Here is a 20,703-nt window from a genome sequence, read left to right on the forward strand (position 1 = left end):
GTGACTTGATATGAAGGCCAGAGAATGTCCACACGCAGTCCTTCTGGTCTATCAGAGGCCCCTCATACCCTCAGCTACCTACCTACCTATTGATGAGACACTGGGGACGAGCAAACATGAGACACGTCTTTGGACCGCAACCTCGAGACAGTTGAAACATGGAAATAGCAAAGTAATTGGGTACTTTATGGGTATCTTCGTTTCTTTCCTGCCACCAGCTCGCTCTTCGTCCTCCGCACCTCGGAGACTTCATCCCAACGTCAAAAGGATTCCCGCTCAGTCATCAGCCGTCTGCCGACACAACCACGGATCCTCCATTAGCTCTCGGGCAGATAACCTGTCCTCTGGTCTCCACTGCAGCATTTTTCTCAGAAAGACCAAGAACTCGGCTTGCTCCGCTCCCTCAAGATTACACTCCTCCTCTTCAAACGAAGACTCTGGTATCTCGCCGTCGACAATCAGTTTACCTGTCTCTCACGCGTCAGTCCCATCCAGCCTGCATTCAAGGACACTTCCTCTCCTAAGTTTGATGACAAACCTTCTTCGTCGAAAAATTCTTTCCATGATGACCCCCTATCCAGCAGATCATCGGGCGGGGGCCCAAGCAAAGACACTGTCCTTGCAAAGTGCGCTGCACGGGATGCATTCCGATCATGATGTCGAGTGTTGTAAAGAAGCTTCCCTTCGAATAAATCCCAAACCTGGTAACAGTACAAAGGTCAGCGTCAGCCTTCGTAAGTCTCTTCGCCGTGTGCGGATTTTTTACCATCAACCCTAAAGCCCAGATATCAATCTTTTCGTCCCAGGGGATTCCGAGAATGATTTCGGGCGCGCGGTATAGATCCGGCATCACCTCTCCTTCGAAGTCACCTTCTCCGTATTGAGCATCGCCGAAATCTGAAATGACAGGATCACCTGGATCATCTGGGATCTCGAGCCCTGTTGACGCGTAGGTGGTACGATCACCCATGACTTTTCTCGCGCTCGGGAGCCTCCATTCTTCGTTCACCAGGTCGTCTAATATTGTTGTGTCTGAGATGGATAGCATGATGTTTCCATCTTGGATGTCTAGCTTAAGTGTCAGTGAAGCTAGTCTGGGCGATGATGCAGAAAACACTCTTTAAGGCGCCTGGCGGTATAGCAAGGTAATGCAAAAGCACAATTATCTTTACCTGTATGGACGACATGTGCAACTGAATGCATGTAGTCAATGCCTAGTAGCAAGCCGTATACCAACCCCTTCAAGAGATTCTCTGGCAGCTTGCCGCCTGCTAGTTCTCTAATGTCGGCCAGGGACAGGCCTAGAGTCTCGAAGACCAAGCACACATGCGGACCAATTTTCCCCTGCAGCTCAAAACTGTCCTTGATGGACCGAAGGAGTTTCTGTCCTGGATGCTCAGACTCGAGGCGTTCCAAGTGACGAAGCACTACTTCTTCATTGCGAGCCTGTCGATGCCCAGTCTCGTAGACTTTCAAAGTCGCATAGCAGTGCTTCCTAGACTGCTAGTCAGCTAACTAGGCCTTCAAGTAAACCCCACACATACTCAAGATCACGGCACAACCATACTGTCGAAGCTGAGCCGAACCCCAATTTCAATAGCACCTGATATCGCGTAACAAAGACTTGGCCAATGTGGACCGGGTACCACTTGTCGGGGTTATACCAAGCAAAAGCCTCCTCTTCCAGACGAACCTCTTGGCCGTACAGCTCTTCCGGTTCGGCATTGGGTAGCCGCCGTGGGGGCGAGGCGTCTCTCTCCGCGGTCATCGGCGTCAGGGAGCTGCGGCAATGCGGTTGAAGTAAGCGGTGAGGTGTGGACTTGCGGACATGGCGTTGTTGCGCGCAGGGTTTGCTCGAGGCTCCAGCTACTCTTTTTTGTGGGGTGGAGTTGCGAGATGAGGTGTGGTGGTGCGGGCTTCCCCACTAACAAAAGTCTCGTGTGACCACCCACTTGCAACTTGACTTGGCTTCCAGCCACCTCCATTTCTCTTCTGCGCTGGAGCTGGGTCAGTGAGCCGATCAAGTGTAGATTCCGAGATGATATGCAAACACTCAGAGAACCTAATGTTTGAAAATCGTTCGTCAGCGATTTTCGCTAGAGTTTTAGTGGGAATTATTATCCGCCATTGTAGGACTCGTGGTAACGCTGGTAGATACGAGTGCATCATTGATCAGGCCTATGACTTTAGTAACCTCTACTAAAACTCTCAACGAGGTGACTGGATAATTTGTTTTTGGCTGCGAAAATCCTCCATCTTCTTTTCTTCCTCTTTTTATCTTCAAGACTCTAGTGTCCTACTCGGCTTTGTGTAAGCATGGCAGAAGTCGAACCCAGGGGCTGAGCTTCAGAAGTGAATTATTTTGCATGATCAACATTCAGAAGGGAATACGGGAAAGTCACTCCAAGACTTATCCCATCAATTACTAGATGGCGTCACTACATCCATCTCCAGTCTTTTTCTAATATTGCTCTGATTCGAGATTTTTCACAGGCGATTAAGGGGAATTGAGCAAATATGGAGAAAGGTTGGAAACGGATATAGTGACGTTATCTAGCAGTTGATGATATACGCGATGATGATACAGCGTGAAGAGTACGAGGAAAGGTAAAATAGCGGAATTGGTGCAATCTAAGTCTAACTTTCAACGGCAATGGACGGGAGAGGATCTTCCTTATCTAGCACCGCCAAAAAATTGCACTCAAATCTGAAATCATCACGGTACAGACACAAAAAAGAGCATCTATCGAGCGCCATGCGCCTGGAGCTCTGTTTGAGTCCACTCCCAGAGCTTCATAGCCTGTTCATCATCCTGTCCGTCCTCGCTCGCAAATCCCGAAACTCCAACAAGCTTGTAGTACTCTCCACTCTCGACTTTTCTCGAGACAGACGCCCAGAGTTCGGTCCTTGCGCGCTTTTCTACGGAATAGACGAGCCACCGATTCGCAAATTGCATCAAGTACTGCATAGCTTTCGGTGACCTAGTCGTGCTAGCCGCCAAGTTGGTGCTGACGACGCCAGGATGAACAGCTGTGACTTTGAGTTCCGAGTACTCTTTTGCCAGGTGTCTCGCTCACAGAACATTTGCCAGCTTGCTTTGAGAGTAGCGCTCCTGAGGACCTAGCGGCTCTGCCTCTGTCTTGAGATTGTTATACCGAATCCTCCCCTTGGAGGTATAGGCATGACCATGAGAAGACAATGAGATGACTCGAACGTCAGGATTGGCATCTCGCTCTGCGGTCTTCTGCAGCAGTGGAGAAGAAGTTTCGCGAGAAGCGCATGTCCCATATGATTGGTTCCAAACCGAACTTCATAGCCCTCGGTGGTCAGCCCTGGTGGTATTGCCATGATGCCAGCGTTCAGCACATCCATCAAGATATCAAGGCGTTCTGTTTCCGAGAGCACAGCAGTCGCGGCTTTTTTGATAGAATCGAAAGATCCGAGGTCAAGTTCAAGCAGTTTGATGGGTGCGCCGGGAATTTGCTGCTTGATCTCGTCTGCGGCAGCTTGGGCCCTGTCGAGGCTTCGCGCGGTGAGGAGTATCTTTGCTGGCTTGTGTAGAGAAAATTCTAAGACGCACTGTTTCTCAAGACCCGAATTTGCGCCGGTGATCAAAATGACTTGACCCCCGAAGCTGGGGATGTCCCGCTCGGGGCTGAAGTTGACGGCTGTATTAATGCAAATCGGCATGTTCAATGATCAAATTCTTGCGTCAATGCCTACATGTAGCTTCGAATACCAGAACCGTGATTAAGTTGTGCGGCCAAGACAATGCCCTCGTGCGCCATTTGTGCCTTTGTATCTTGCCTTGGTCATCCCATCTGCGAGTCGAGCTTCCCCGTTGCGGGTGTCTGCGCCCACTAACGGGGCCTTCATTGTCCCGGCTCCATCTAGAAGCAGTAATACTACATCTTCGAGACTTCTGACGCTATGCTTCTGGGCCAATGGTAACGCTTAGCTGGTCGTTTAAGCGTGGCACAGTAGACGCGCGATGTCTGTCAGACGATGTGGCTGGGATCGCCACGAAGTTAAGAATGCCTTTTAGTCCGACTGAAGTGTAAGATTGCAGACGACAAAGTCTATCGATAGACTTACGGGTTCATGGTTAGCCCGGCATGGCGGGAAAGGGACTTTGGTCATTGCTGCATCTCATCGGTTGAGCTCGAGAGTGATATCGTGAACATTAACAAAGTGATATCGACCAATGTACGAGGAAGATGTTCGATTGCGAAGAAAACGTGAGACAAAGTCAAATGGATATAGCCGAGTGCGAGCATTTTCTCGCAAGCACTTATGCACAATGCAGTATTCTACCAAATGCGAATGTGACTGCCGTTGCATTGCAGTCTGATCGACACCGCTTGAGTCACCCGACCGGCACGGTGAGAAGAATTGGGGTTAGGCCGTCAGCGCCTCGAATCCTATTCGCGCCACAATTTGGTGTCGATCAACCGACTGGACCCTAAGTTAACCTCGGAATACGTGAGCATCATTTCTATAAAGTTCAAATACATTAACTCCATGATGAAGAACCGAAATTGAGACAGAAATGCTGAGAGAAAACATCTCAAATCAACCTAGGTAATACTTTCTCATTTTTAACTCTCATCGGTTCTTCACCAGACATCGGTTCTTCACCAGACTTGGTCATCGACCACATTCTGAATCTGTCAATCGCCAGCGTCAATATGAACCCAGTTAACACTAAGCCGTACACTCTTCCATTAGACGCAACCTGGTTGAGTAAGTCTCACATTGCTACGAATCGCTTGAGTTGACGCGACTTACTCACTCTCAGTCACCGGATGTTCGTCGGGTATCGGCCAAGCACTGGCAACTCTCATCGCAACTAAGCCGAATCATCGCTTGGTCGCAACAGCTCGGAATCCCACCGACCTGGAATACCTGCCCGATGATAACGGAAACGTCCTCAAACTTGCCCTGGACGTGACGTCTCCCGCCTCGGTGAAAGATGCATTCGATGCAGCAATCGAGCATTTCGGCAAAGATTTCCATCTCGATGTCGTGGTCAACAATGCTGGGTATTCTTTGTCTGGCGATACGGAGTCTGTGACCGAGGAACAAGCTCGCCTGGAAATCGAAACTCTCTTCTTCGGGACGGCTCGGGTGACTACTCGTGCTATCGAGAGTATGCGACAGTCCGAAACACGGCGAGGCGGTATCATCTTCAACATCTCCTCTCTAGCTGGACAATGCGCCTTTCCCGGTCACGCGTACTACCACGCGGGGAAGTGGGCCGTTGAAGGGTGGACTGAGTCCGTGGCAAGGGAGATGCATCCTGATTGGAACAGTAAGCTGGCATCATATCTCACATGGAGACTCTCGATAGTCGCTGACGTCCTTCAGTAAACTTCTGTATTGCCGAGCCGAGTGGTGTTCAAACCAACTTCGAGGGGCACAGCAAAGCGCGCACCGAGCCGCATCCAGCTTACGCAGGCAAAGACATGCCGGCTCGTGTTCTCGAGAGATACGTGGAGATGGGAATCAAATCGGGAACCCTGAGCAAGCCGTCTGCGATTGCAGACGCGATCTACAGTATCGCGTCGAGCAACAGATGCATTCCGTTCCGTGTTCCTCTCGGTGAACCTGCTTGGGGTTTCATTAAGCAGAAGCATGAGATTTGTTTGAAGGAACTAGAAGACGTTAAGGAACTCAGTCTGTTGATTTCTAAGACACCAGGTCATTAGGAGCTCAGGGTGTGCCGGATACCTTAAGTATGGATGCAAAACTTGGAATAAGCGGGGGCACTGGCAGCGTGAACTTCCCTGTCTCTAATTCAAGAGGTTCTGCCTATGTTTCACTGCTTCAGTTTGTAGTGCTATGATAACGCACGTTGTCCATGCCAAATTGACCTTTTGTGAAACGTAGGCTGTTGTGAGGTGCTCTGCCTGTTTGATGCTTGCTGAATAAATACGTCGTTGCTTATCCGCACTTCAGGTCCATTTCAAGGGCTTCCCTCCAGCCAAGTCAGGGTATCTGCGTTGACAGATAGTAATTCAATCCTCACACAGAACGGCAATAACCTGTCCAATTACGCCCGTCTTTCGTTACCAGAACGTCATTAATTCGTACCCAACCGGCCAGCCGTAGGAGGACGGCTCGCAATATGTACATGTATTATACATCTTGAGTCTCTTCCTCAAGCAGGCACCAGATGGATGGAGCTCAACCAACACAACGGCCCTGTGATGCCGCGTGGAGCTTGCCCCGAAATCCACATATTAGGAGTTCCCGTCGTCTCATTATCGCCCAACCTCAACGTGATAATCCTTGGTGACTTGGATTCCCGAGTTGTAGTTTCCTCCGTCATCGGAACTTCGGTCGTCCGCAAATGCCGTTGTTTGGCTTCTGGCACCCTTCGGGTTGACGATATGCTCTTGGCTTCCTACGGACGTATCATCGAGCTTCTGGTGACCGTTTCTAACCCGAGACATCTTGTGGGAGCTGCCGGTCCCGCCGAACGTGACAAGGCCGGAGTGGGGAGTACTCGGATTCGTGGAGCCAGTGCGTCGATGGGGGAAAAGCGGCTTGATTGACGGAGCGTTCGTGCAGATAATTGCAACAACCTGATAATAAGTCGATTAGTCAAGATTAAGACGAGGATTTAGGATAAAATAGCTCCTTAACTCACCGTTTCACGGATGGACCAGTTCAGCCCCAAGTCAAGTCGCTCGGGGGTGCTCAAGCAGATAATGCACCGTAATAACGTGCAAATTACGATGAAGAAACCAGCACAGAACATCAGGCCGAAAGCAAATTTCCTGTAGCTCTTGTTAGAATCCCAGAACGCGTTTATGGTTCATCCGCCACTTACTTTTGAAGGGTGGTCTGCAGTCTCCACAACAACGGGATGGGAATGTACATGATCATGATGTCGGTTCTAGTAACACGCGTCAATCAAGAGACATCATGCAAGCTGCGGATGCAATAAGACTTACACGACGTTTGTAGTCACCAACGCGTAGTACTTGGAGGTATTTTGTGTGCAATCATCTGACGGACGTTAGATTTTGGCGGTGCGACAAGTTTCGAAGCGCCACATTAATGTACTCACCTCCAGCATACGGATACACTTGCCAAAGCTTGTGCATGGGACGGCAGTGTCCAGTAACAACTGCGAGTGTAGCCAAGTAGGCAAAGACCGTAATCACAGACACCACCTTGACAAGGCGTTCCTCTGGCAGTGTTTTGCTGCGAATTTCTAATTTAGCGCGTTTCTTTTGAGTCGGAGTTGGATGAACAGCAACTTACGTGACTCTAGAGAAAAAGAAGAGCATGATACCCTTTAGACTCCAAATCATGCTGACGTAGACATACCACGCAGCAAAGAGCCATTTCGCGCCAGTTTCGTGGCTCTTGTATTGTTCCGGCGTCAGGCTCAACGCGACTTCGTCGGTCATACCCGTGATGCTTCCCTTTTCAACTAGAGAATGGTCGTTAGAACAAGAGTAAAGTTTTCTTGGCACGAGAAGTCTGTTCTTACCGATGATTTGACACATCATAACCTCCAACTAAGGTTCATTGTGTTGTCAGCGGAGCCCGCTCCGTAGTGTGGGATGGAATAAGGGTTCCCCTTCCAAGGACAACAACTAACCGTGAAGAATACAATGGCCGCCACGGCCAAATAGTCGTCGCCCTGCCATTTCAAACCCACCACCTTCTTGCATCTCGTAAAGATTCGTAGGAATAGGACCAAAATTCCAATGGCATATTCCACCCACATCTCAATCACCGCGGGCATCAACGCTTCAGCGACCGCCATTGTTGCGAGTTGTCGGAGTTGACCGCAAATACGCGCACAAACACACACACACTCGTTCTTAATCGGGGATAGGCAAAAACAAAGCGCTTCCAAAGAGTTGAAGGAGTAGACCTGCGGGTAATGCTGAACCGGCTAGACAGACGCCATTTTTGGGCACCTCGTGCTTAAGAATCGGGTCGCGAAAAGGTTGCAGACTCTGCCGCCTGCAGGACCCATCTGCAGGCTACTTCCAGCCTGCAACCGGCAGTTAGGATCGACCAAACCCTCGTTCATTGGGTCCAGGGGAACGACTGGAAGACATCGAGATACTGGACCGTGATTGTGGACTCAGGTAGTAATTCTACGTTACAGGAAAGCGTTCTCAGGGTTGGAGGAGACAACATAGGCCCACAGTGCTGGATCGGTAATGACGAGAAAACCCCCTTTTCTCTCTTCCTCGCTGGATGTGTCTGGCCAAACACACCAAGGTAGATTGTCTGAGAGGTTAGGATGTGGAGATCGGCAAGCAAATTTCCACATTAGAAAGTTCTGCCCATTGGACATGACTTAGCAAGCTAGCAGACAAGGACTGCACTGGCCCGTGGAAGGGAACGTCAAACTGACTTGGCAGCAGAAAGCAAGGGCTCCTGAGGCATTTGCGTGGCATCGGAGAAAACGACATAACATGACTTTAGTCCCATGCGGGATTCGTAATAATGGAGAGTTCAGTTTGTACCTGGTTGCGTGAACTATGAAGTTGTACTTATGGATCTGAAGGCTTCGTAAAGCTGTTGGATCGCCACGAACGGGAACCACCATGGAACCCCATTGTCGACCATCATCGACGGATGGACAGTTTAGATCTCGGTCGGCGGTCGCTCATCCCCCAAACCAGGCCATTTCAGGTAAGACAATAGATCCCTCCCGTGGTCTCGCCTTCTGGGCCGTTGGGCCGCGACGAGGTTGCCGGCCGGCGGACCCCTTGCACGTTGCATCCCTATTAGTCGTTGTTGAAGAACGGTCCCGTCCGGGGAACTGGGCCGGCTTGGAACAGGGGCCCCTGTGAACTCTATTCTCAACGACTGACTCAATCCCGGCTGGCCCCCACTCGGAAACGCTTGCTGATTGCGAATGTGCAGTTCCTGATTGAGCGAAATTTTGGCCTCCTCGTAATACACCGGATGAACGTGGAGCACGGAGCAATGAGCACGGAGCAATGAGCACGCAAGACGGAATGCTCCTCTACCGTCTGTGCCCACCTGCTGGTAGAGCAGGCTCGTCGTCCGTTTATCGTGAAAAGTCACCCACAAGGGAGGGTTACGTGAACGGTTTTAACACAAACATGAGATGACATATTATTACTATCACGGTTTACCACTCAATGGGCTGGGACTTGATCGGTGCGTCGAAAAACGCTGGCAGCTTGGCGATTTCCACCCTCTCGCTTGTGAACGCGGGGTGGGCGTCGTATGCAAGGAATCCAGTTCCATCATAGCATCCAACGTACTCCGCGTCCATCTCTTCACCCTTCAACACTGCCACATCAACCCAAAGCAGCAAATCACCACCCTCCATAACTCCACCAGGCCCATATGCACCGAAAAAGTCGCGTCTGAGCTTGACGTGAACCTTATCCGTTCTGCCGATGTGTTCCATCTTGGAAAGGTCAAGCCAAAAGAGAATCTGAGCTTGACGAATGTAGTCCAAGCCGGGGAAGATTCCGTTGCCGTGGCCATTTGTCAAAGTTCCGTTGGTGCCATTCGTACCATTCGTGCCGTTGGTAGAGGCGCCGTTGACAGCGCTTTTCGTGGCACCGGGTTGCTTATCTCCCGCGAAGGCGTGGCAGGCCCTTGAAGAAACCATCCCACCGGCGGGACCAGCGTTCATGACATTGGTGACCCATTGCTTGGTCAGACCGTCGAAGTTCTCGTTCCAGTGTTCGTGCTCGTTTTCATTCATGGCACTGTAGTCTTGGCCCTCAACAACGAAGGAGATGTTGTCAGGGAACTTGGACACTCTGACTCTTCCGGGGCGGATCTTGTCCGTCAAGGGACGAGCCTCGGGTACTGCAGGCAGAGGAGACTCGAACTTGTCTTCCGGCCCCTCAGGGGTCATACGCGAGCGGTAGGCGCCCCAGTATCCCGTTTTCGAAGTGAGGGGGATCAGCTCTCCGCAGTGGCCGAAACCAGAAGGCTTCTCCTTGTTGGATTCGTACATTGATCTGGTGGCGGGCAAGCTCACAGTCTCTCTCCAGAAACCAGCGTTCTCCGGGAGAGCGGCCCAGAAGGCGGAAGTTTCCGGGCTTTCCCACCATGCCTTGAAAATCTGGGGAGACTTCCAGTAGCTCATCCAGACCTTGGAGGGGAGGTCATTTTGCTCGAGCTCTTCGACATGAATCGCGGCCGCCTTGATGAGTGCATCAAACTTGTTGATGAGAGCCAGCTTCTCTGGTGAAGGTGAGTCGGCGTGATACTGGCATCCGAAGATTGACACAGTGAAGTGATGGGCTGAAGGGAAACGAGATCGAAGCATTTTGAAAATCTGCACAAGAACGATATGCTGGTGACTGGGGAGAAAATGAGGCGGCAATGAAGCCGAATGAAGGACCCTCGAGCCTTTATAGCGTAGCATAGCAATCATACTCTCCCCCACCACATGAAGGACAATTCGTAATGCAGATGTTCTCTCTGGGCAGCTTCTACCTCCAGCAGCTCTAAGCAGGTCCAGCCATCCATGCGTCGAACACCCCCCTTCTCATTCCCAATACGCGCAACCCCAATGCATGGCCATGGCCCGAGATGGATCAAGATGGGGGTAACAACTTGACATATGCAGGGTCGCAGTGTGGGCGGAGAGCGAAGGCCAATAGCAAGGGCCGAAGGAGGGGAGACGAAAGAGCTAGCCAAGGTCCTGGAACATCTTCACCGCCGATCAACAGCGGTGCAACATCTTCAAAATGAGAAGCGGAGGTGCGGGGCTCAGCTAGACTTGGACAGCTGGGGTGCCCCGAGTTCTGCATCGTACTCCATCTCAAAGAATTCCCATCATCGAGAGTCCTACGAATAGTTGCCGAACACTTAACCCCAGGGCAAGGTTATATTAGGCGACGCTCGGATCCCACTTCCTAAAGGGGATTTCCCTGCAACGTTTTCTGTCAAGTTACGACATTTCATCAAAACAGCCTCACTTGACCAGGAAACAGAACCCGCTAAATCATTCAGTCTCCGACAAGCCTGTCATCTTGTCAACCCTACAAAGTGCGAGGAGGCGGTTTTGCGGAGATAGCCTATCCAACAAGAGAAGCGTGCTCCGTATCTTAGTTGAAATTCCAAATCCTTCCTTCGGCTAAGCAACTGGGCGCTTAACGCGTTATCTTGACATCTTGACGCCCCGCTTCACAAAAGATGACAAGGATTCCGAATCCGAATCCGCATTAAGCTGGAGTCCTGGACAACAGAACCCCTTGCAAATACATCGTATTAGCAACACATTAGCAACATATGCTCTCTGGTACTATTGTTGGTTTGATAAGTGATGAATGTTGAAGATCGTTGGTGTCTTCGAATTTTGCACGTCGTCTATTCGATCGGGACGATGAACTCATCATTATTATATGATGTCTGCAGGGTAAGTTGTTAGTTTACTCTGTTCTGCTAAGTGCACGCTCGGGCAGTGTACCAACCCAATTCGCGGCATCTCTACACATACCTTAGTAACTCAAGAGGACTGGCCTTAGAAGACATGAGGAAGCCCTGTTGACTCAATGCCATACATACCAGAAAGTAATGTAGAGGTTTCTTCCCCTGATTCGTACCATCAAGTACTAGATGGAGCCAATACACATCCATATGCTTCGATTAGGGGCAGTAACAAGTTATATCTCAACCCAACCCTCATCCCTCTATGCTTCCCCATGAAAACGTTGAATCAAAAGAGAACTCGAAGAAAACTATAGACAGGTGTACTGGTGTCATTCCTAGTTGACGTGATACTATCATCGTATGCTGTCGCGTTATATAGATGTAGCACACAACGCACTGCTCCTAGACGGTATCGCAACGAACACTAATTTTCAGGATCTCTCACTATCCATGCTCCCATTAATTCAACTCGGGAATCGAAGCTGGGTTCAAGTGTTGTTTTGTGTGTGACCAACATGTATATGTCTTCCAACCCCAATTTGCCCTGAGAATCTACATGGCTTCGTGGAACAGTATGTGACGGGCACCTGAAGGGTCAAAATTGGGATCGAAACAGCTGGCTTACCAACGATTCGCATTAAATTAGAATACGCAATACTGAAGATATGATCGACGAAACCGACACCTCGACGCGTAGATTTTCGAGAACGCACCCAAAACATTGTTATCAATGACGAGTACTTCTCAATCTTCAACATCAGGAGATAGACTCTGTAGTGGGATTTGACCTTGACTATACCCTTTTCGGGGTTCAAGCGTACTGCTTTTGTCAATAGGTCAATACTCTAAGTTGCATCAGCATTCAAACATTCTAATAGGCCAATTTATATAGGCAATGACGATAACAGAAAGACGAACTCTACGAAACTTGGTGACAAGGCAGACTTCATGTCGGGTCCAAATAAGTACAAACTAAAGAATTTTGATACAGCACGTAGTAGATGAGAGTCGTGGAGTTTGTCTCCTGAGAAATGCTCCTGGAGATTTGGGCTAACCCGTCAACGGCAGTAGGACACGTCACGAGATCCTCGAAGACTTTAAATTTTATCGGCCTATTCGCTCTAGTCCATGTGTTGTTTGAGAAGTGTTCGGGAAGCAGTAGTAATCGATTCAATCGTCAGCATTCTTTACTGGAGTTACTGCGTAGAAAGAAGGGGTGGAAGCGAAGGCCCACAAAGATTGACGCCCAGGCTTACTGCCGTCGAGAGCCGCTGCTTTTACAATAGCTGGTAGAAACTATTCGAGAGCTTTTACATAAGCGACTCTAATCATTCTACTTGTAAGATGACATGAAAGAGGCACAGAACTTTACACATGCCTTGAAGTGTCTGGGCTCGCTGAAATGGATCGAGTGACATATGGAATGTTTGGCGCTTGTCTTGACTGGAATCGGCTGCATAAAAACACGATAGACACTACAGAACAGAACAGAAAAGATTTTTCAATGGTTTCGGCCGACTTTGACATACTTTGTACTTTAGCACGTGTTTGGCCCGATCCGCTACATATTGGGTTGATTATAGTAGCTTAAGTTAAGCTACATCAACAGACTGCATCGCGAAATTCTGGCGAATTTAATGGGAGACCTCCGATCCATTCGACAATGCCAAATTAAATGCTTGATTTATGAGCAACGTCTTATTGACGTGATCGCAAAGCTGCAGGACAAGCTACCCGGGAGTTTGAAGTGACGTATCATGAAAGGGATGCATGTGAAACGCGATGTTGGAGGCCTTCATGAATGCCACCCGTGACGACGTAGCATTCAATCGCATCGCCTCTACTAAGACTAATTGCCGTCGGTATGCCCGGATACCTTATCTGCCGGATATTTACATGGTTTCAGCATGCCAAGGATCAGTAAGAAATAATAGTGGCCATCCAGCTTCGCGGGCGGCAGCTATGAGAGCAGCGAATCAACTTCAAGACCTCGCCTCCAGAACACTTTCTAAGAATAGGTGCCGATGGAATTGATTGTAATTGTTTTTCTACTTGATATTTGTTGTTGTATCTGTAGTTGCATTTGAGCACCGATGCAGCTTCCTCATCCGAAGGGGGCTGTGATGCTTGAGAAGCGCAATATATAGGGCTTGGCAAGGGAAGCATGACGAACAATAACACCAATTTCAGCTTGTTGGGCGTTTCAAGAAGGAATTGGTGGCATCAATCCGGTGATGAGGGCAGCCAAAGAGTTGCATCTCTGATGACGTTGTACAAGTTGGATAAGCTTAAAATCACGAACCAACCCTACGCAAACCTTCAATTCTCTATGACAAGCGTATCAACTCACTTCACATACTGCAGCCCAGTGCAACGCTCTAACACGAGCAGTAATCATGCTCATCAGCCTACGATTCTGCTTGTCGGCGTTTCTTGCCTTGTGCGTCACCACTGCGAACTCGCTACCCTTCCAATTCAGTCTTGCCCCAATCACAAAACACCTACCGACTATATCGCCACGCCAAGTTGGCAACGGTGTCAATGGTAACCAGACCGGTAACTCTGGGTCGATCAGCTCTGGAGGAATCGGCGATGGAAACGGTGTTGGTTTCGCCGGAACCGGAAATGACATAGACACAGGTAAAGACCTTTCTGACAATCGTTTCCCGTCGGGAAGACTTTTGCTGACATTTTCTGTCTCGACAGGCGACGATTTCGATATCGGAGACGGTAACAACACGATCGGCGATGGAAACACGATCGAAATCGGCGACCGCATTACAGAAGTAACAAACATCAATGTGGGATCTGGCAACCTCTCTGACATCGGCATAGGCTCCGGGAAAGGCGCCAGGAACTCCACAGGGAACGCGACAGAGATGAGCATCAACATCAATTTACGTGTCATGGTTGAAGATGGTCGGGTCAGCGTTGGAGTTGTGTAACGCTGTCAACTATGAGCTCTTCGAAGGGCACCATTTCTCGAACGAAAGAATGCCATTCAAATCACAAACTTCACAACAGATAGGAGGCCAAGAATAGCTCAATGTTCCATATGATGTCGAATTCAAGAATAACAGCTCCACACTCGTACCCAATCTGATTTCCAATTCACATCCAATCTTTCTCTCCAGCCTCTAGCAAGTAATTGGTCTCGGTCCAGGGGCGGAGTACGCCTTGCCGCCATTGTTCGGGAGACCACCAGTGCCATAGATGTTGATAAGGATCGAAGGATCACTTTGCTGATACACGCCCGGGAAGCTCACAGTCGAGCCAGGCGAAAAGCTCCCAGCGCCTGTGACCTTGATATTCGCACATGAAATATAGAACTGCGCACCCTTCACCTGATGAGCGGAATGAAGAGCCAACAACTCAACACGCAACAAATACTCCCCAGGCGCAATGCACTGCGGCAAGTTGAAGTAGCTCCAGCCCCCATTGTTGATCATCTTATCGACGCCCCATAACCCAGAGCTAGTTTCGAGGTTATCTTCGGCGACCTTGAACCATTGAAGCCCCGCTATCCCGGTACTGGACGCACTGGGGACTTTGGCGAGCCAGGCGGTGATGGGACCTTTGTGGGACTTTGCGATCGGGTTGTCTGGGTCGCCGGGGTACTGGGCGCCTCCGATGACGTGCTGCCACCAGGAGCCGATCTTGTCTCCGGGCGCGACGGTGATGACTTCTTGGGAGGAGGTTGCGACTTTCCCGCAGATGATGTCTTGGGAGGTTACGTCTTCGGTTGGGTTATTTTGGTTCGGTGCTCTGAGACCTGCTAGGGAGCCGTACTCTTTGCCGTTCACAGACATTTTCTGTGTGTTAGGCGAAGGTCAGTCCCGGGATTTGACGAAGGTTGACTTGGGGGACTTGCCTGAAAGATACAATGTCCATGAGCAAGAGCAGCGCAGGCCGCTACTAAGAGAGCTGAGACCTTCATGGCAACAGTCTATGTACGAAAGATTGAGGAGATCAAAGGCGATTTGCAGGAGCTTCGAACAATGAAGAGTAGCTACGGTGGCCGAACGAAAACATCCCACAAGTATTACATTACGAAACTCATGACAATACTGCTTGTTCTTGTACGCAACACTCTCCAGACATTGGGGCTTCAGAACATGCTGCGGTAACACGTCGGAAGCCAAGAAGGCGACCCGGCCCGGTGTCGTCAGCACGGTAAGTCAAACTCGAAGGAGAAGTCAAAAGGTCCTCGTGCTACTTTGTCATTAATTTACCGGCCGTATTGTGTGGATTCCAGACCGAGTGATGATCATACTCTGTGTTGCTCGCTTACTGGTCTCAGCGGAGGACAGGTTCCGTTCAACAGTAACGTCAATTTAGGCAGAATTCGTATCAGCTACGGAACAGTCTAGAAACCAATGAATCGAAGGGAAATAAAAGGATATGTAGTCTTCGGAATACCAGGTACGGTCGATGAAAGGATTTGCCTATGCATCCAGATACCTAACATCCTTCTGGCCCCTCACCACAAACTCAAGGCAGATTGTTCAAGGAACTAGTTGTGCTACTGCCTATTTCCAACACCTGGTGTTTTCGTGATAGCGGCGCTGCTCGCTTCGAAATCATATTGCCCCACCTTCTATTTTCGTTACCTGGTCAATGAGGTCGACGACCGTTTGATCAAAAGTTCGGTACTCGAAGCCAAGCTCTCTCGCCGCCGTTTCCCCATCCAGCCCATGCGAAGTGTCGATCACTTGCTCTTCTCGCGCAACCTTGCCCCTGGCCCAACCGAACTTCTCCTCGATTATCTTGGCAGCAAGATCATAAGAGAATCGATCTTTGGCTGTCGGGATGAACCTCCTTTTGCCCACCTCTGGTCTGAACAGCGCTTCCACGTGCGCCACAGCAAGGTCTCTGACATCGATCCAGAATGGCACGCGAGCAACAGGCAGGGGCTTCTGTCCACATGCGACCTTCCAAAGCATTGCGTTTGACTCGTTTAACTTATCGACGCTGCTTACGGGGTGAACCACTGGTCCAAAGGTCATTGGCGGACACAATGTTACAATGTCGAAGCGAGGGCTGTGCTCCTGGACGAAATCCCATGCCGCCTTTTCTGCGAATTTCTTGGAGCCTCGGTAGGCAACTACGGCGCTTGTCTCCGGAGATGCGGCCTCTTCGTAGGTCAGGGGGTTCCAATCTTCACCCGTGTATGTGAAATATGGTGGCGACTTGCGTTTAACGTCGAGGACGGATGCGAAGGAGGAAGTGATGACCACTCGAGTGATTTTGGGGTTGGTGGCAGCTGCTTCCAAGATAGACCGCACGCCGTTGATGGCTGGTATGATTAATTCTCTCTCGTTATTCTCGGTGTCGTAGGTGAATGGCTACATTGCAGAGAACGATTAGCAAGAACTCTGCGATGGCGGTCTCGGTCGATTACGGAGAATCCTAACACTAGCAACGTGGACCACGGCGTCGACATCTTTGATAGCCTTGGAGAAGACACCAAGATTTTCAAAGTCATCGATTTGGATGAAGTCAAGCCTGCCGGCGTACTCGGGCCGAGCCTTTATCATGGCATCCCCTTTCGCGAGAGATCGGGTAGCGCCGCGGACCCTGAGCCCCCGGGACAGGAGAACATCTACGACGTGCGCCCCGATGAACCCTGTAGCGCCGGTAACTAAGACATGGCCTCTGCGATGCGGTGAGTTTCGGCACTCCATACTCTTGGCGGGATCCCAAAGCACATGTACGGATACTCACGGTATGGTCGACATGTCGGATGCAAGGAATCTCAAAGTAGGGGGCCGGGGTGCCTGTTGAGAAAAAGGATAAGGGGCGTGAGCTGGGTCTAGGTCGTAGCCTAGTTGGAGCTTCTTCTGGCAGGCGTAGTAAGGAGATTGATGTAAATCAAATAATAGTTGGTGGTGTGTTGTCACCCATTGTCCTCGGCGCGGTGGAAAGTGCCCCTCACTCTTCGGCCGGCTTTACCCCGACTTGGCGCCGGCCTTTGCAATGACAGGGGACAGGGCCCGGGGTGTTTGGTACCATTCGCCGCACCGTAATTCGCAAGCTGCTCTTCTCAAAGCAATAAGTGGAGGTTTAGCAGAATGATTGATTGACCGTAAGAAAGATATCGTTTGGGTTTGGAGCAGCAATGCCCGGATTCTCTAGAGCGCTTCCTTCCATCCTTCTCGACCACCAGTGCGAACAAGGGTACTTGCCTTGGTCCCATAATACTCGCCAGCTGTCAGCTGTGCCAACCACTGCCAAGGTCAGATTACCAGACTCTGCCAGCCCGAACCCAAGTCAACATACAAAGTAAGGCAATCAGCCTGAGTAGCGCGAAGTGACCTTGCATGTATTCCCTAAATCGTGGAGAATATGGGTTTGAGGAATGAGTTGTAGTATCTCGCCGGCCTACCTCATCTTAGGTACACCCCAATGCCCCGAGGAAGACCTGTCCAGATACCGCAACTTACCTTCAGGGTCAAACTTCCACATACCAAAAGATGACCATAACAATTGAACACGTCCTGAAAAAAAGGGGTCTGCAAGCTCAACTGAATCTTAGAAAAGTTTCCTGGACTAGACTAAGTTGTTCCAAGTCTTCATCATGAGGGCGACCAGAGATGAGGTAAGGTACCTGAGAAAGGATCTGGCGGGAGTGCAGACGGGAATGTGGGACCCTCTGATCCGCACGTGCATCAGCCCCACCCCCACGCGTCTCTGGCCAACGGGAATCCACAAGTGACATCCAATTCAACGTCTTGTAAACATTAAAATGCACTTGGACGAACCACTCCTTCGCCTGTTGGGAACCCACGGCATGATGGCATTGGTGTTTCCTATCAAACACTCCAATCCTATCGTCGTTCTTGTTGAGTACCGCAGGGCAAACCCACATGGTAGCTAGTGAGAGACGTGGTCGAAGAAAATAGGGGGTGTTAGTTGACGGAAGTAAGTGAGCAAGGAGGTTCCAGGCGGACGAAGAAAGCTCATGAGATATAGTCCAGAAGAACATGAAGTCTTTCATCTCGTAGAGGTGACCGGATTCTCCTATGATGGTGAAGTCTACCCCTGGACGGGGTAGTCAGGTATGGAAGCGAAGAGGTCTTGGAGCCCCTAGATCTTTTAGAGTAACGAACACCTGTTAAAGAAGCTTTGTTACCTTTTTGTCACGATGACCAAATTAAATGGGCTATCCAAGTACCTTTTTATCGAAGAAAATATTTAATGTGTGTCACAAATACGAGATTACAGTTTGAATAAAACAGTGTAGTGTCCACTCCTAGGAGGAGATGCTTGAGTATCCGTCTCCCACGGTGCATTGGGCTATATGGGGTGCGCGGGCTGACTGTGAAGGTAAGGTGGGTCCCATCGAGCAATCATTTTGTGGGAAGGAGGCACCTCAACGGCTACTGTGTCAGCGCCTTCCCCATCGCACGTCAGGGTCTACGGTACACGTACCAATATCTCATCCGGTGGAGAGAAGGGCTCATATACCCCCTCAGCTCCGTTTCTGTCGCCAGCACAGCAGGCGACTCCTAGGCCGGGGTTCAGGTCAAACTGTGGCGTGATGGTGGAATGGTTAATGGTCAACAATCAATTCGCCAACCAGCCTACTCGACGACAGGCTTAGCGCATTCGAGAGTCACCTAGTTCGAATCCCAGCTTGAGCACCAGAGATGTAGCCCCCCAGTTCAGTACCGGGGGAGTGAACTCTTTTGCCATTCAGGTCTTTCTTCTGATGCTTGTTTCTTTTAAAAAGATATTGCGCTGTGAGTTTCTAACCTGAAGTGTTTTTGATGAGCTGAAGATATGTTCAACACGTGTTGTACGTGGCATGCTTCTAAGAATCGTGGGGATTCATGAAGAAGAAGGGTCGAATCGTACCCAAGGCGCCTCAGGCCATAGTTTTCTGCTCCTTCCTCAAGTCTCTTTACTTTCCTGTAGCTCCTACCTTGCCGTTCAACTCCTTCGTCACGTGCAGCGGTCCGACATAGGTAGGCACCCGACGTTACTTGGTGAGACGGCAGTGTGATGCCCCACATCACCTTGGTAGGGTGAGAATTGACCACATTCTTCACCTCATCCAAGTCTTCTTATTGCACTCAGCTCAGACTGCTTTATATTTGCACACTTCCCACCAGTACACACCAGAATATATCATTTTCATCCTACTTTCATCGTCAATCACTGCAGATTGAATCGAACCAGCAACGCATGCGCCTCGCAAGGACTGCCGTGCCAAATGGGATCCAAGAACAGAACCGCCTCTGGCATCCACGATGACCTCGGCCCTCAGCCGTGCAAGAAGAAGGCCCGATTACACAGCCCCGATAACACCTGGCAGTGTGATCCTCACAGTTCCAATGAGAATAAGTCCCTGGCCAACGCCGATGAGCGCACTCTGCACCGTCAGACGAAGGGGTCCAAGCAGGGCCACAAGAGAGACGGCTCCAAGCCCAGAGAGGACCGAGTATGATGATTTCCCATTCTTGTTTCTCATTAATATTGCAAACTGCCGCAAGAACTGCGAACATGACTGGACTTAAGCTGACTGGCAGAAAACTTACTAGGACCAGCTGAAGCTCCCCAAGCTGGTGTCATTGAAGCCCGACAATGAGGATCTACTAAGCATTACCGACGAAGCCGCTTACGACGCAGATGACGAAAGCGAAATCAAGCACATCACAGCACACAGCTACCGTCAGACCAAAAGGCCTCAGCGCATGACTTGTGACCGCTGCCGCCTGGCAGAGACGGATCTCAATCACCAGGCTCCATCTCGACAGACCCTTGACTCAATCATGGATTGGGACCCTTTCCTCGAGCCCCTGCCGACCATTCAAGAAGAATCTCGTTTCTCTGGGTATCTTGTGAAGGACGACCGAGTCTGGTCTAATTATGCCGATATATCACACGGCTTTCGCTCCAACTAGTTGGGACCTCTTACCACCATTTATAAGCCCTGCCCGAGTCATTGTGACCAGATTTATTCATTCAATACAGGCTTCAGCATGGTGGTTTCACCTGGGAATTGGAAGACAAGGGTTCACAAGTGATAGGCCTCTGGAATTGGGCAATTTGATACTATAGCTTTCGACCACTGTGGTAGGACGCACATTTACCTGCCCAGTCAGAGATGTTCAGAGCACTTGTGAAAGCGTCATTGGCAATGGGACTGTGGACAACGGCCGCGTTGTATTCATTGAGTCCCTGATGGGACGGTGGAAACCTTGTATCTCCCACAGAATGAGTTGCTTTACCTTAGGCATCGTAGTCCTCGTCAATCGAACATAGGAGTAAAGGTACCTTTGCCAGTAAGATTAGGAG

General features: G+C 50.0%; 9 protein-coding genes across 9 annotated transcripts; 3 read left to right on the forward strand and 6 right to left on the reverse strand.

Moving 5' to 3' along the window:
• Positions 1 to 276: 276 nt before the first annotated feature.
• BDP55DRAFT_695269 (kinase-like domain-containing protein) lies at positions 277 to 1,768 on the reverse strand (the record flags this gene model as incomplete). Its single annotated transcript, XM_060577449.1, has 5 exons — positions 277 to 467; positions 539 to 701; positions 767 to 1,068; positions 1,173 to 1,495; positions 1,545 to 1,768. 5 exons carry the CDS (start codon positions 1,766 to 1,768, stop codon positions 277 to 279), a joined length of 1,203 nt encoding a protein of 400 aa, XP_060427546.1.
• A 975-nt stretch (positions 1,769 to 2,743) lies between these two features.
• On the reverse strand, positions 2,744 to 3,690 carry BDP55DRAFT_695270 (short-chain dehydrogenase/reductase; the record flags this gene model as incomplete). The annotated part of the gene is made up of 3 exons (XM_060577450.1): positions 2,744 to 3,052; positions 3,083 to 3,244; positions 3,310 to 3,690. 3 exons carry the CDS (start codon positions 3,688 to 3,690, stop codon positions 2,744 to 2,746), a joined length of 852 nt encoding a protein of 283 aa, XP_060427547.1.
• A 998-nt stretch (positions 3,691 to 4,688) lies between these two features.
• BDP55DRAFT_633827 (uncharacterized protein) lies at positions 4,689 to 5,708 on the forward strand (the record flags this gene model as incomplete). Its single annotated transcript, XM_060572603.1, has 3 exons — positions 4,689 to 4,743; positions 4,799 to 5,311; positions 5,368 to 5,708. The coding sequence occupies 3 exons, from the start codon at positions 4,689 to 4,691 to the stop codon at positions 5,706 to 5,708; spliced, it is 909 nt and encodes a 302-aa protein (XP_060427548.1).
• A 1,123-nt stretch (positions 5,709 to 6,831) lies between these two features.
• Positions 6,832 to 7,783, reverse strand: BDP55DRAFT_556123 (uncharacterized protein; the record flags this gene model as incomplete). Its single annotated transcript, XM_060569559.1, has 6 exons — positions 6,832 to 6,901; positions 6,960 to 7,014; positions 7,076 to 7,212; positions 7,273 to 7,444; positions 7,505 to 7,532; positions 7,616 to 7,783. 6 exons carry the CDS (start codon positions 7,781 to 7,783, stop codon positions 6,832 to 6,834), a joined length of 630 nt encoding a protein of 209 aa, XP_060427549.1.
• Positions 7,784 to 9,104: 1,321 nt separating this feature from the next.
• Positions 9,105 to 10,411, reverse strand: BDP55DRAFT_669539 (heme-containing dehydratase protein). The gene has a single exon (XM_060575302.1). It carries the CDS (start codon positions 10,400 to 10,402, stop codon positions 9,134 to 9,136), a length of 1,269 nt encoding a protein of 422 aa, XP_060427550.1. The 5' UTR covers positions 10,403 to 10,411; the 3' UTR covers positions 9,105 to 9,133.
• A 3,388-nt stretch (positions 10,412 to 13,799) lies between these two features.
• BDP55DRAFT_633830 (uncharacterized protein) lies at positions 13,800 to 14,348 on the forward strand (the record flags this gene model as incomplete). The annotated part of the gene is made up of 1 exon (XM_060572604.1): positions 13,800 to 14,348. One exon carries the CDS (start codon positions 13,800 to 13,802, stop codon positions 14,346 to 14,348), a length of 549 nt encoding a protein of 182 aa, XP_060427551.1.
• A 192-nt stretch (positions 14,349 to 14,540) lies between these two features.
• On the reverse strand, positions 14,541 to 15,340 carry BDP55DRAFT_695274 (family 61 glycosyl hydrolase; the record flags this gene model as incomplete). Its single annotated transcript, XM_060577451.1, has 2 exons — positions 14,541 to 15,215; positions 15,275 to 15,340. The coding sequence occupies 2 exons, from the start codon at positions 15,338 to 15,340 to the stop codon at positions 14,541 to 14,543; spliced, it is 741 nt and encodes a 246-aa protein (XP_060427552.1).
• Positions 15,341 to 15,718: 378 nt separating this feature from the next.
• Positions 15,719 to 17,529, reverse strand: BDP55DRAFT_585887 (NAD dependent epimerase/dehydratase). Its single transcript, XM_060570872.1, has 3 exons — positions 17,128 to 17,529; positions 16,818 to 17,058; positions 15,719 to 16,748 (listed from the first exon to the last, which is right to left on the reverse strand). The coding sequence occupies exons 1-3, from the start codon at positions 17,139 to 17,141 to the stop codon at positions 15,984 to 15,986; spliced, it is 1,020 nt and encodes a 339-aa protein (XP_060427553.1). The 5' UTR covers positions 17,142 to 17,529; the 3' UTR covers positions 15,719 to 15,983.
• Positions 17,530 to 19,491: 1,962 nt separating this feature from the next.
• BDP55DRAFT_717097 (uncharacterized protein) lies at positions 19,492 to 20,360 on the forward strand. Its single transcript, XM_060578365.1, has 2 exons — positions 19,492 to 19,846; positions 19,947 to 20,360. The coding sequence occupies exons 1-2, from the start codon at positions 19,619 to 19,621 to the stop codon at positions 20,307 to 20,309; spliced, it is 591 nt and encodes a 196-aa protein (XP_060427554.1). The 5' UTR covers positions 19,492 to 19,618; the 3' UTR covers positions 20,310 to 20,360.
• The last annotated feature ends 343 nt before the right edge of the window (positions 20,361 to 20,703 follow it).

The sequence above is a fragment of the Colletotrichum godetiae genome (genome assembly GCF_030913485.1).
Source record: "Colletotrichum godetiae strain CBS 193.32 chromosome Unknown BDP55scaffold_30, whole genome shotgun sequence".
NCBI lineage: Eukaryota > Fungi > Ascomycota > Sordariomycetes > Glomerellales > Glomerellaceae > Colletotrichum > Colletotrichum godetiae.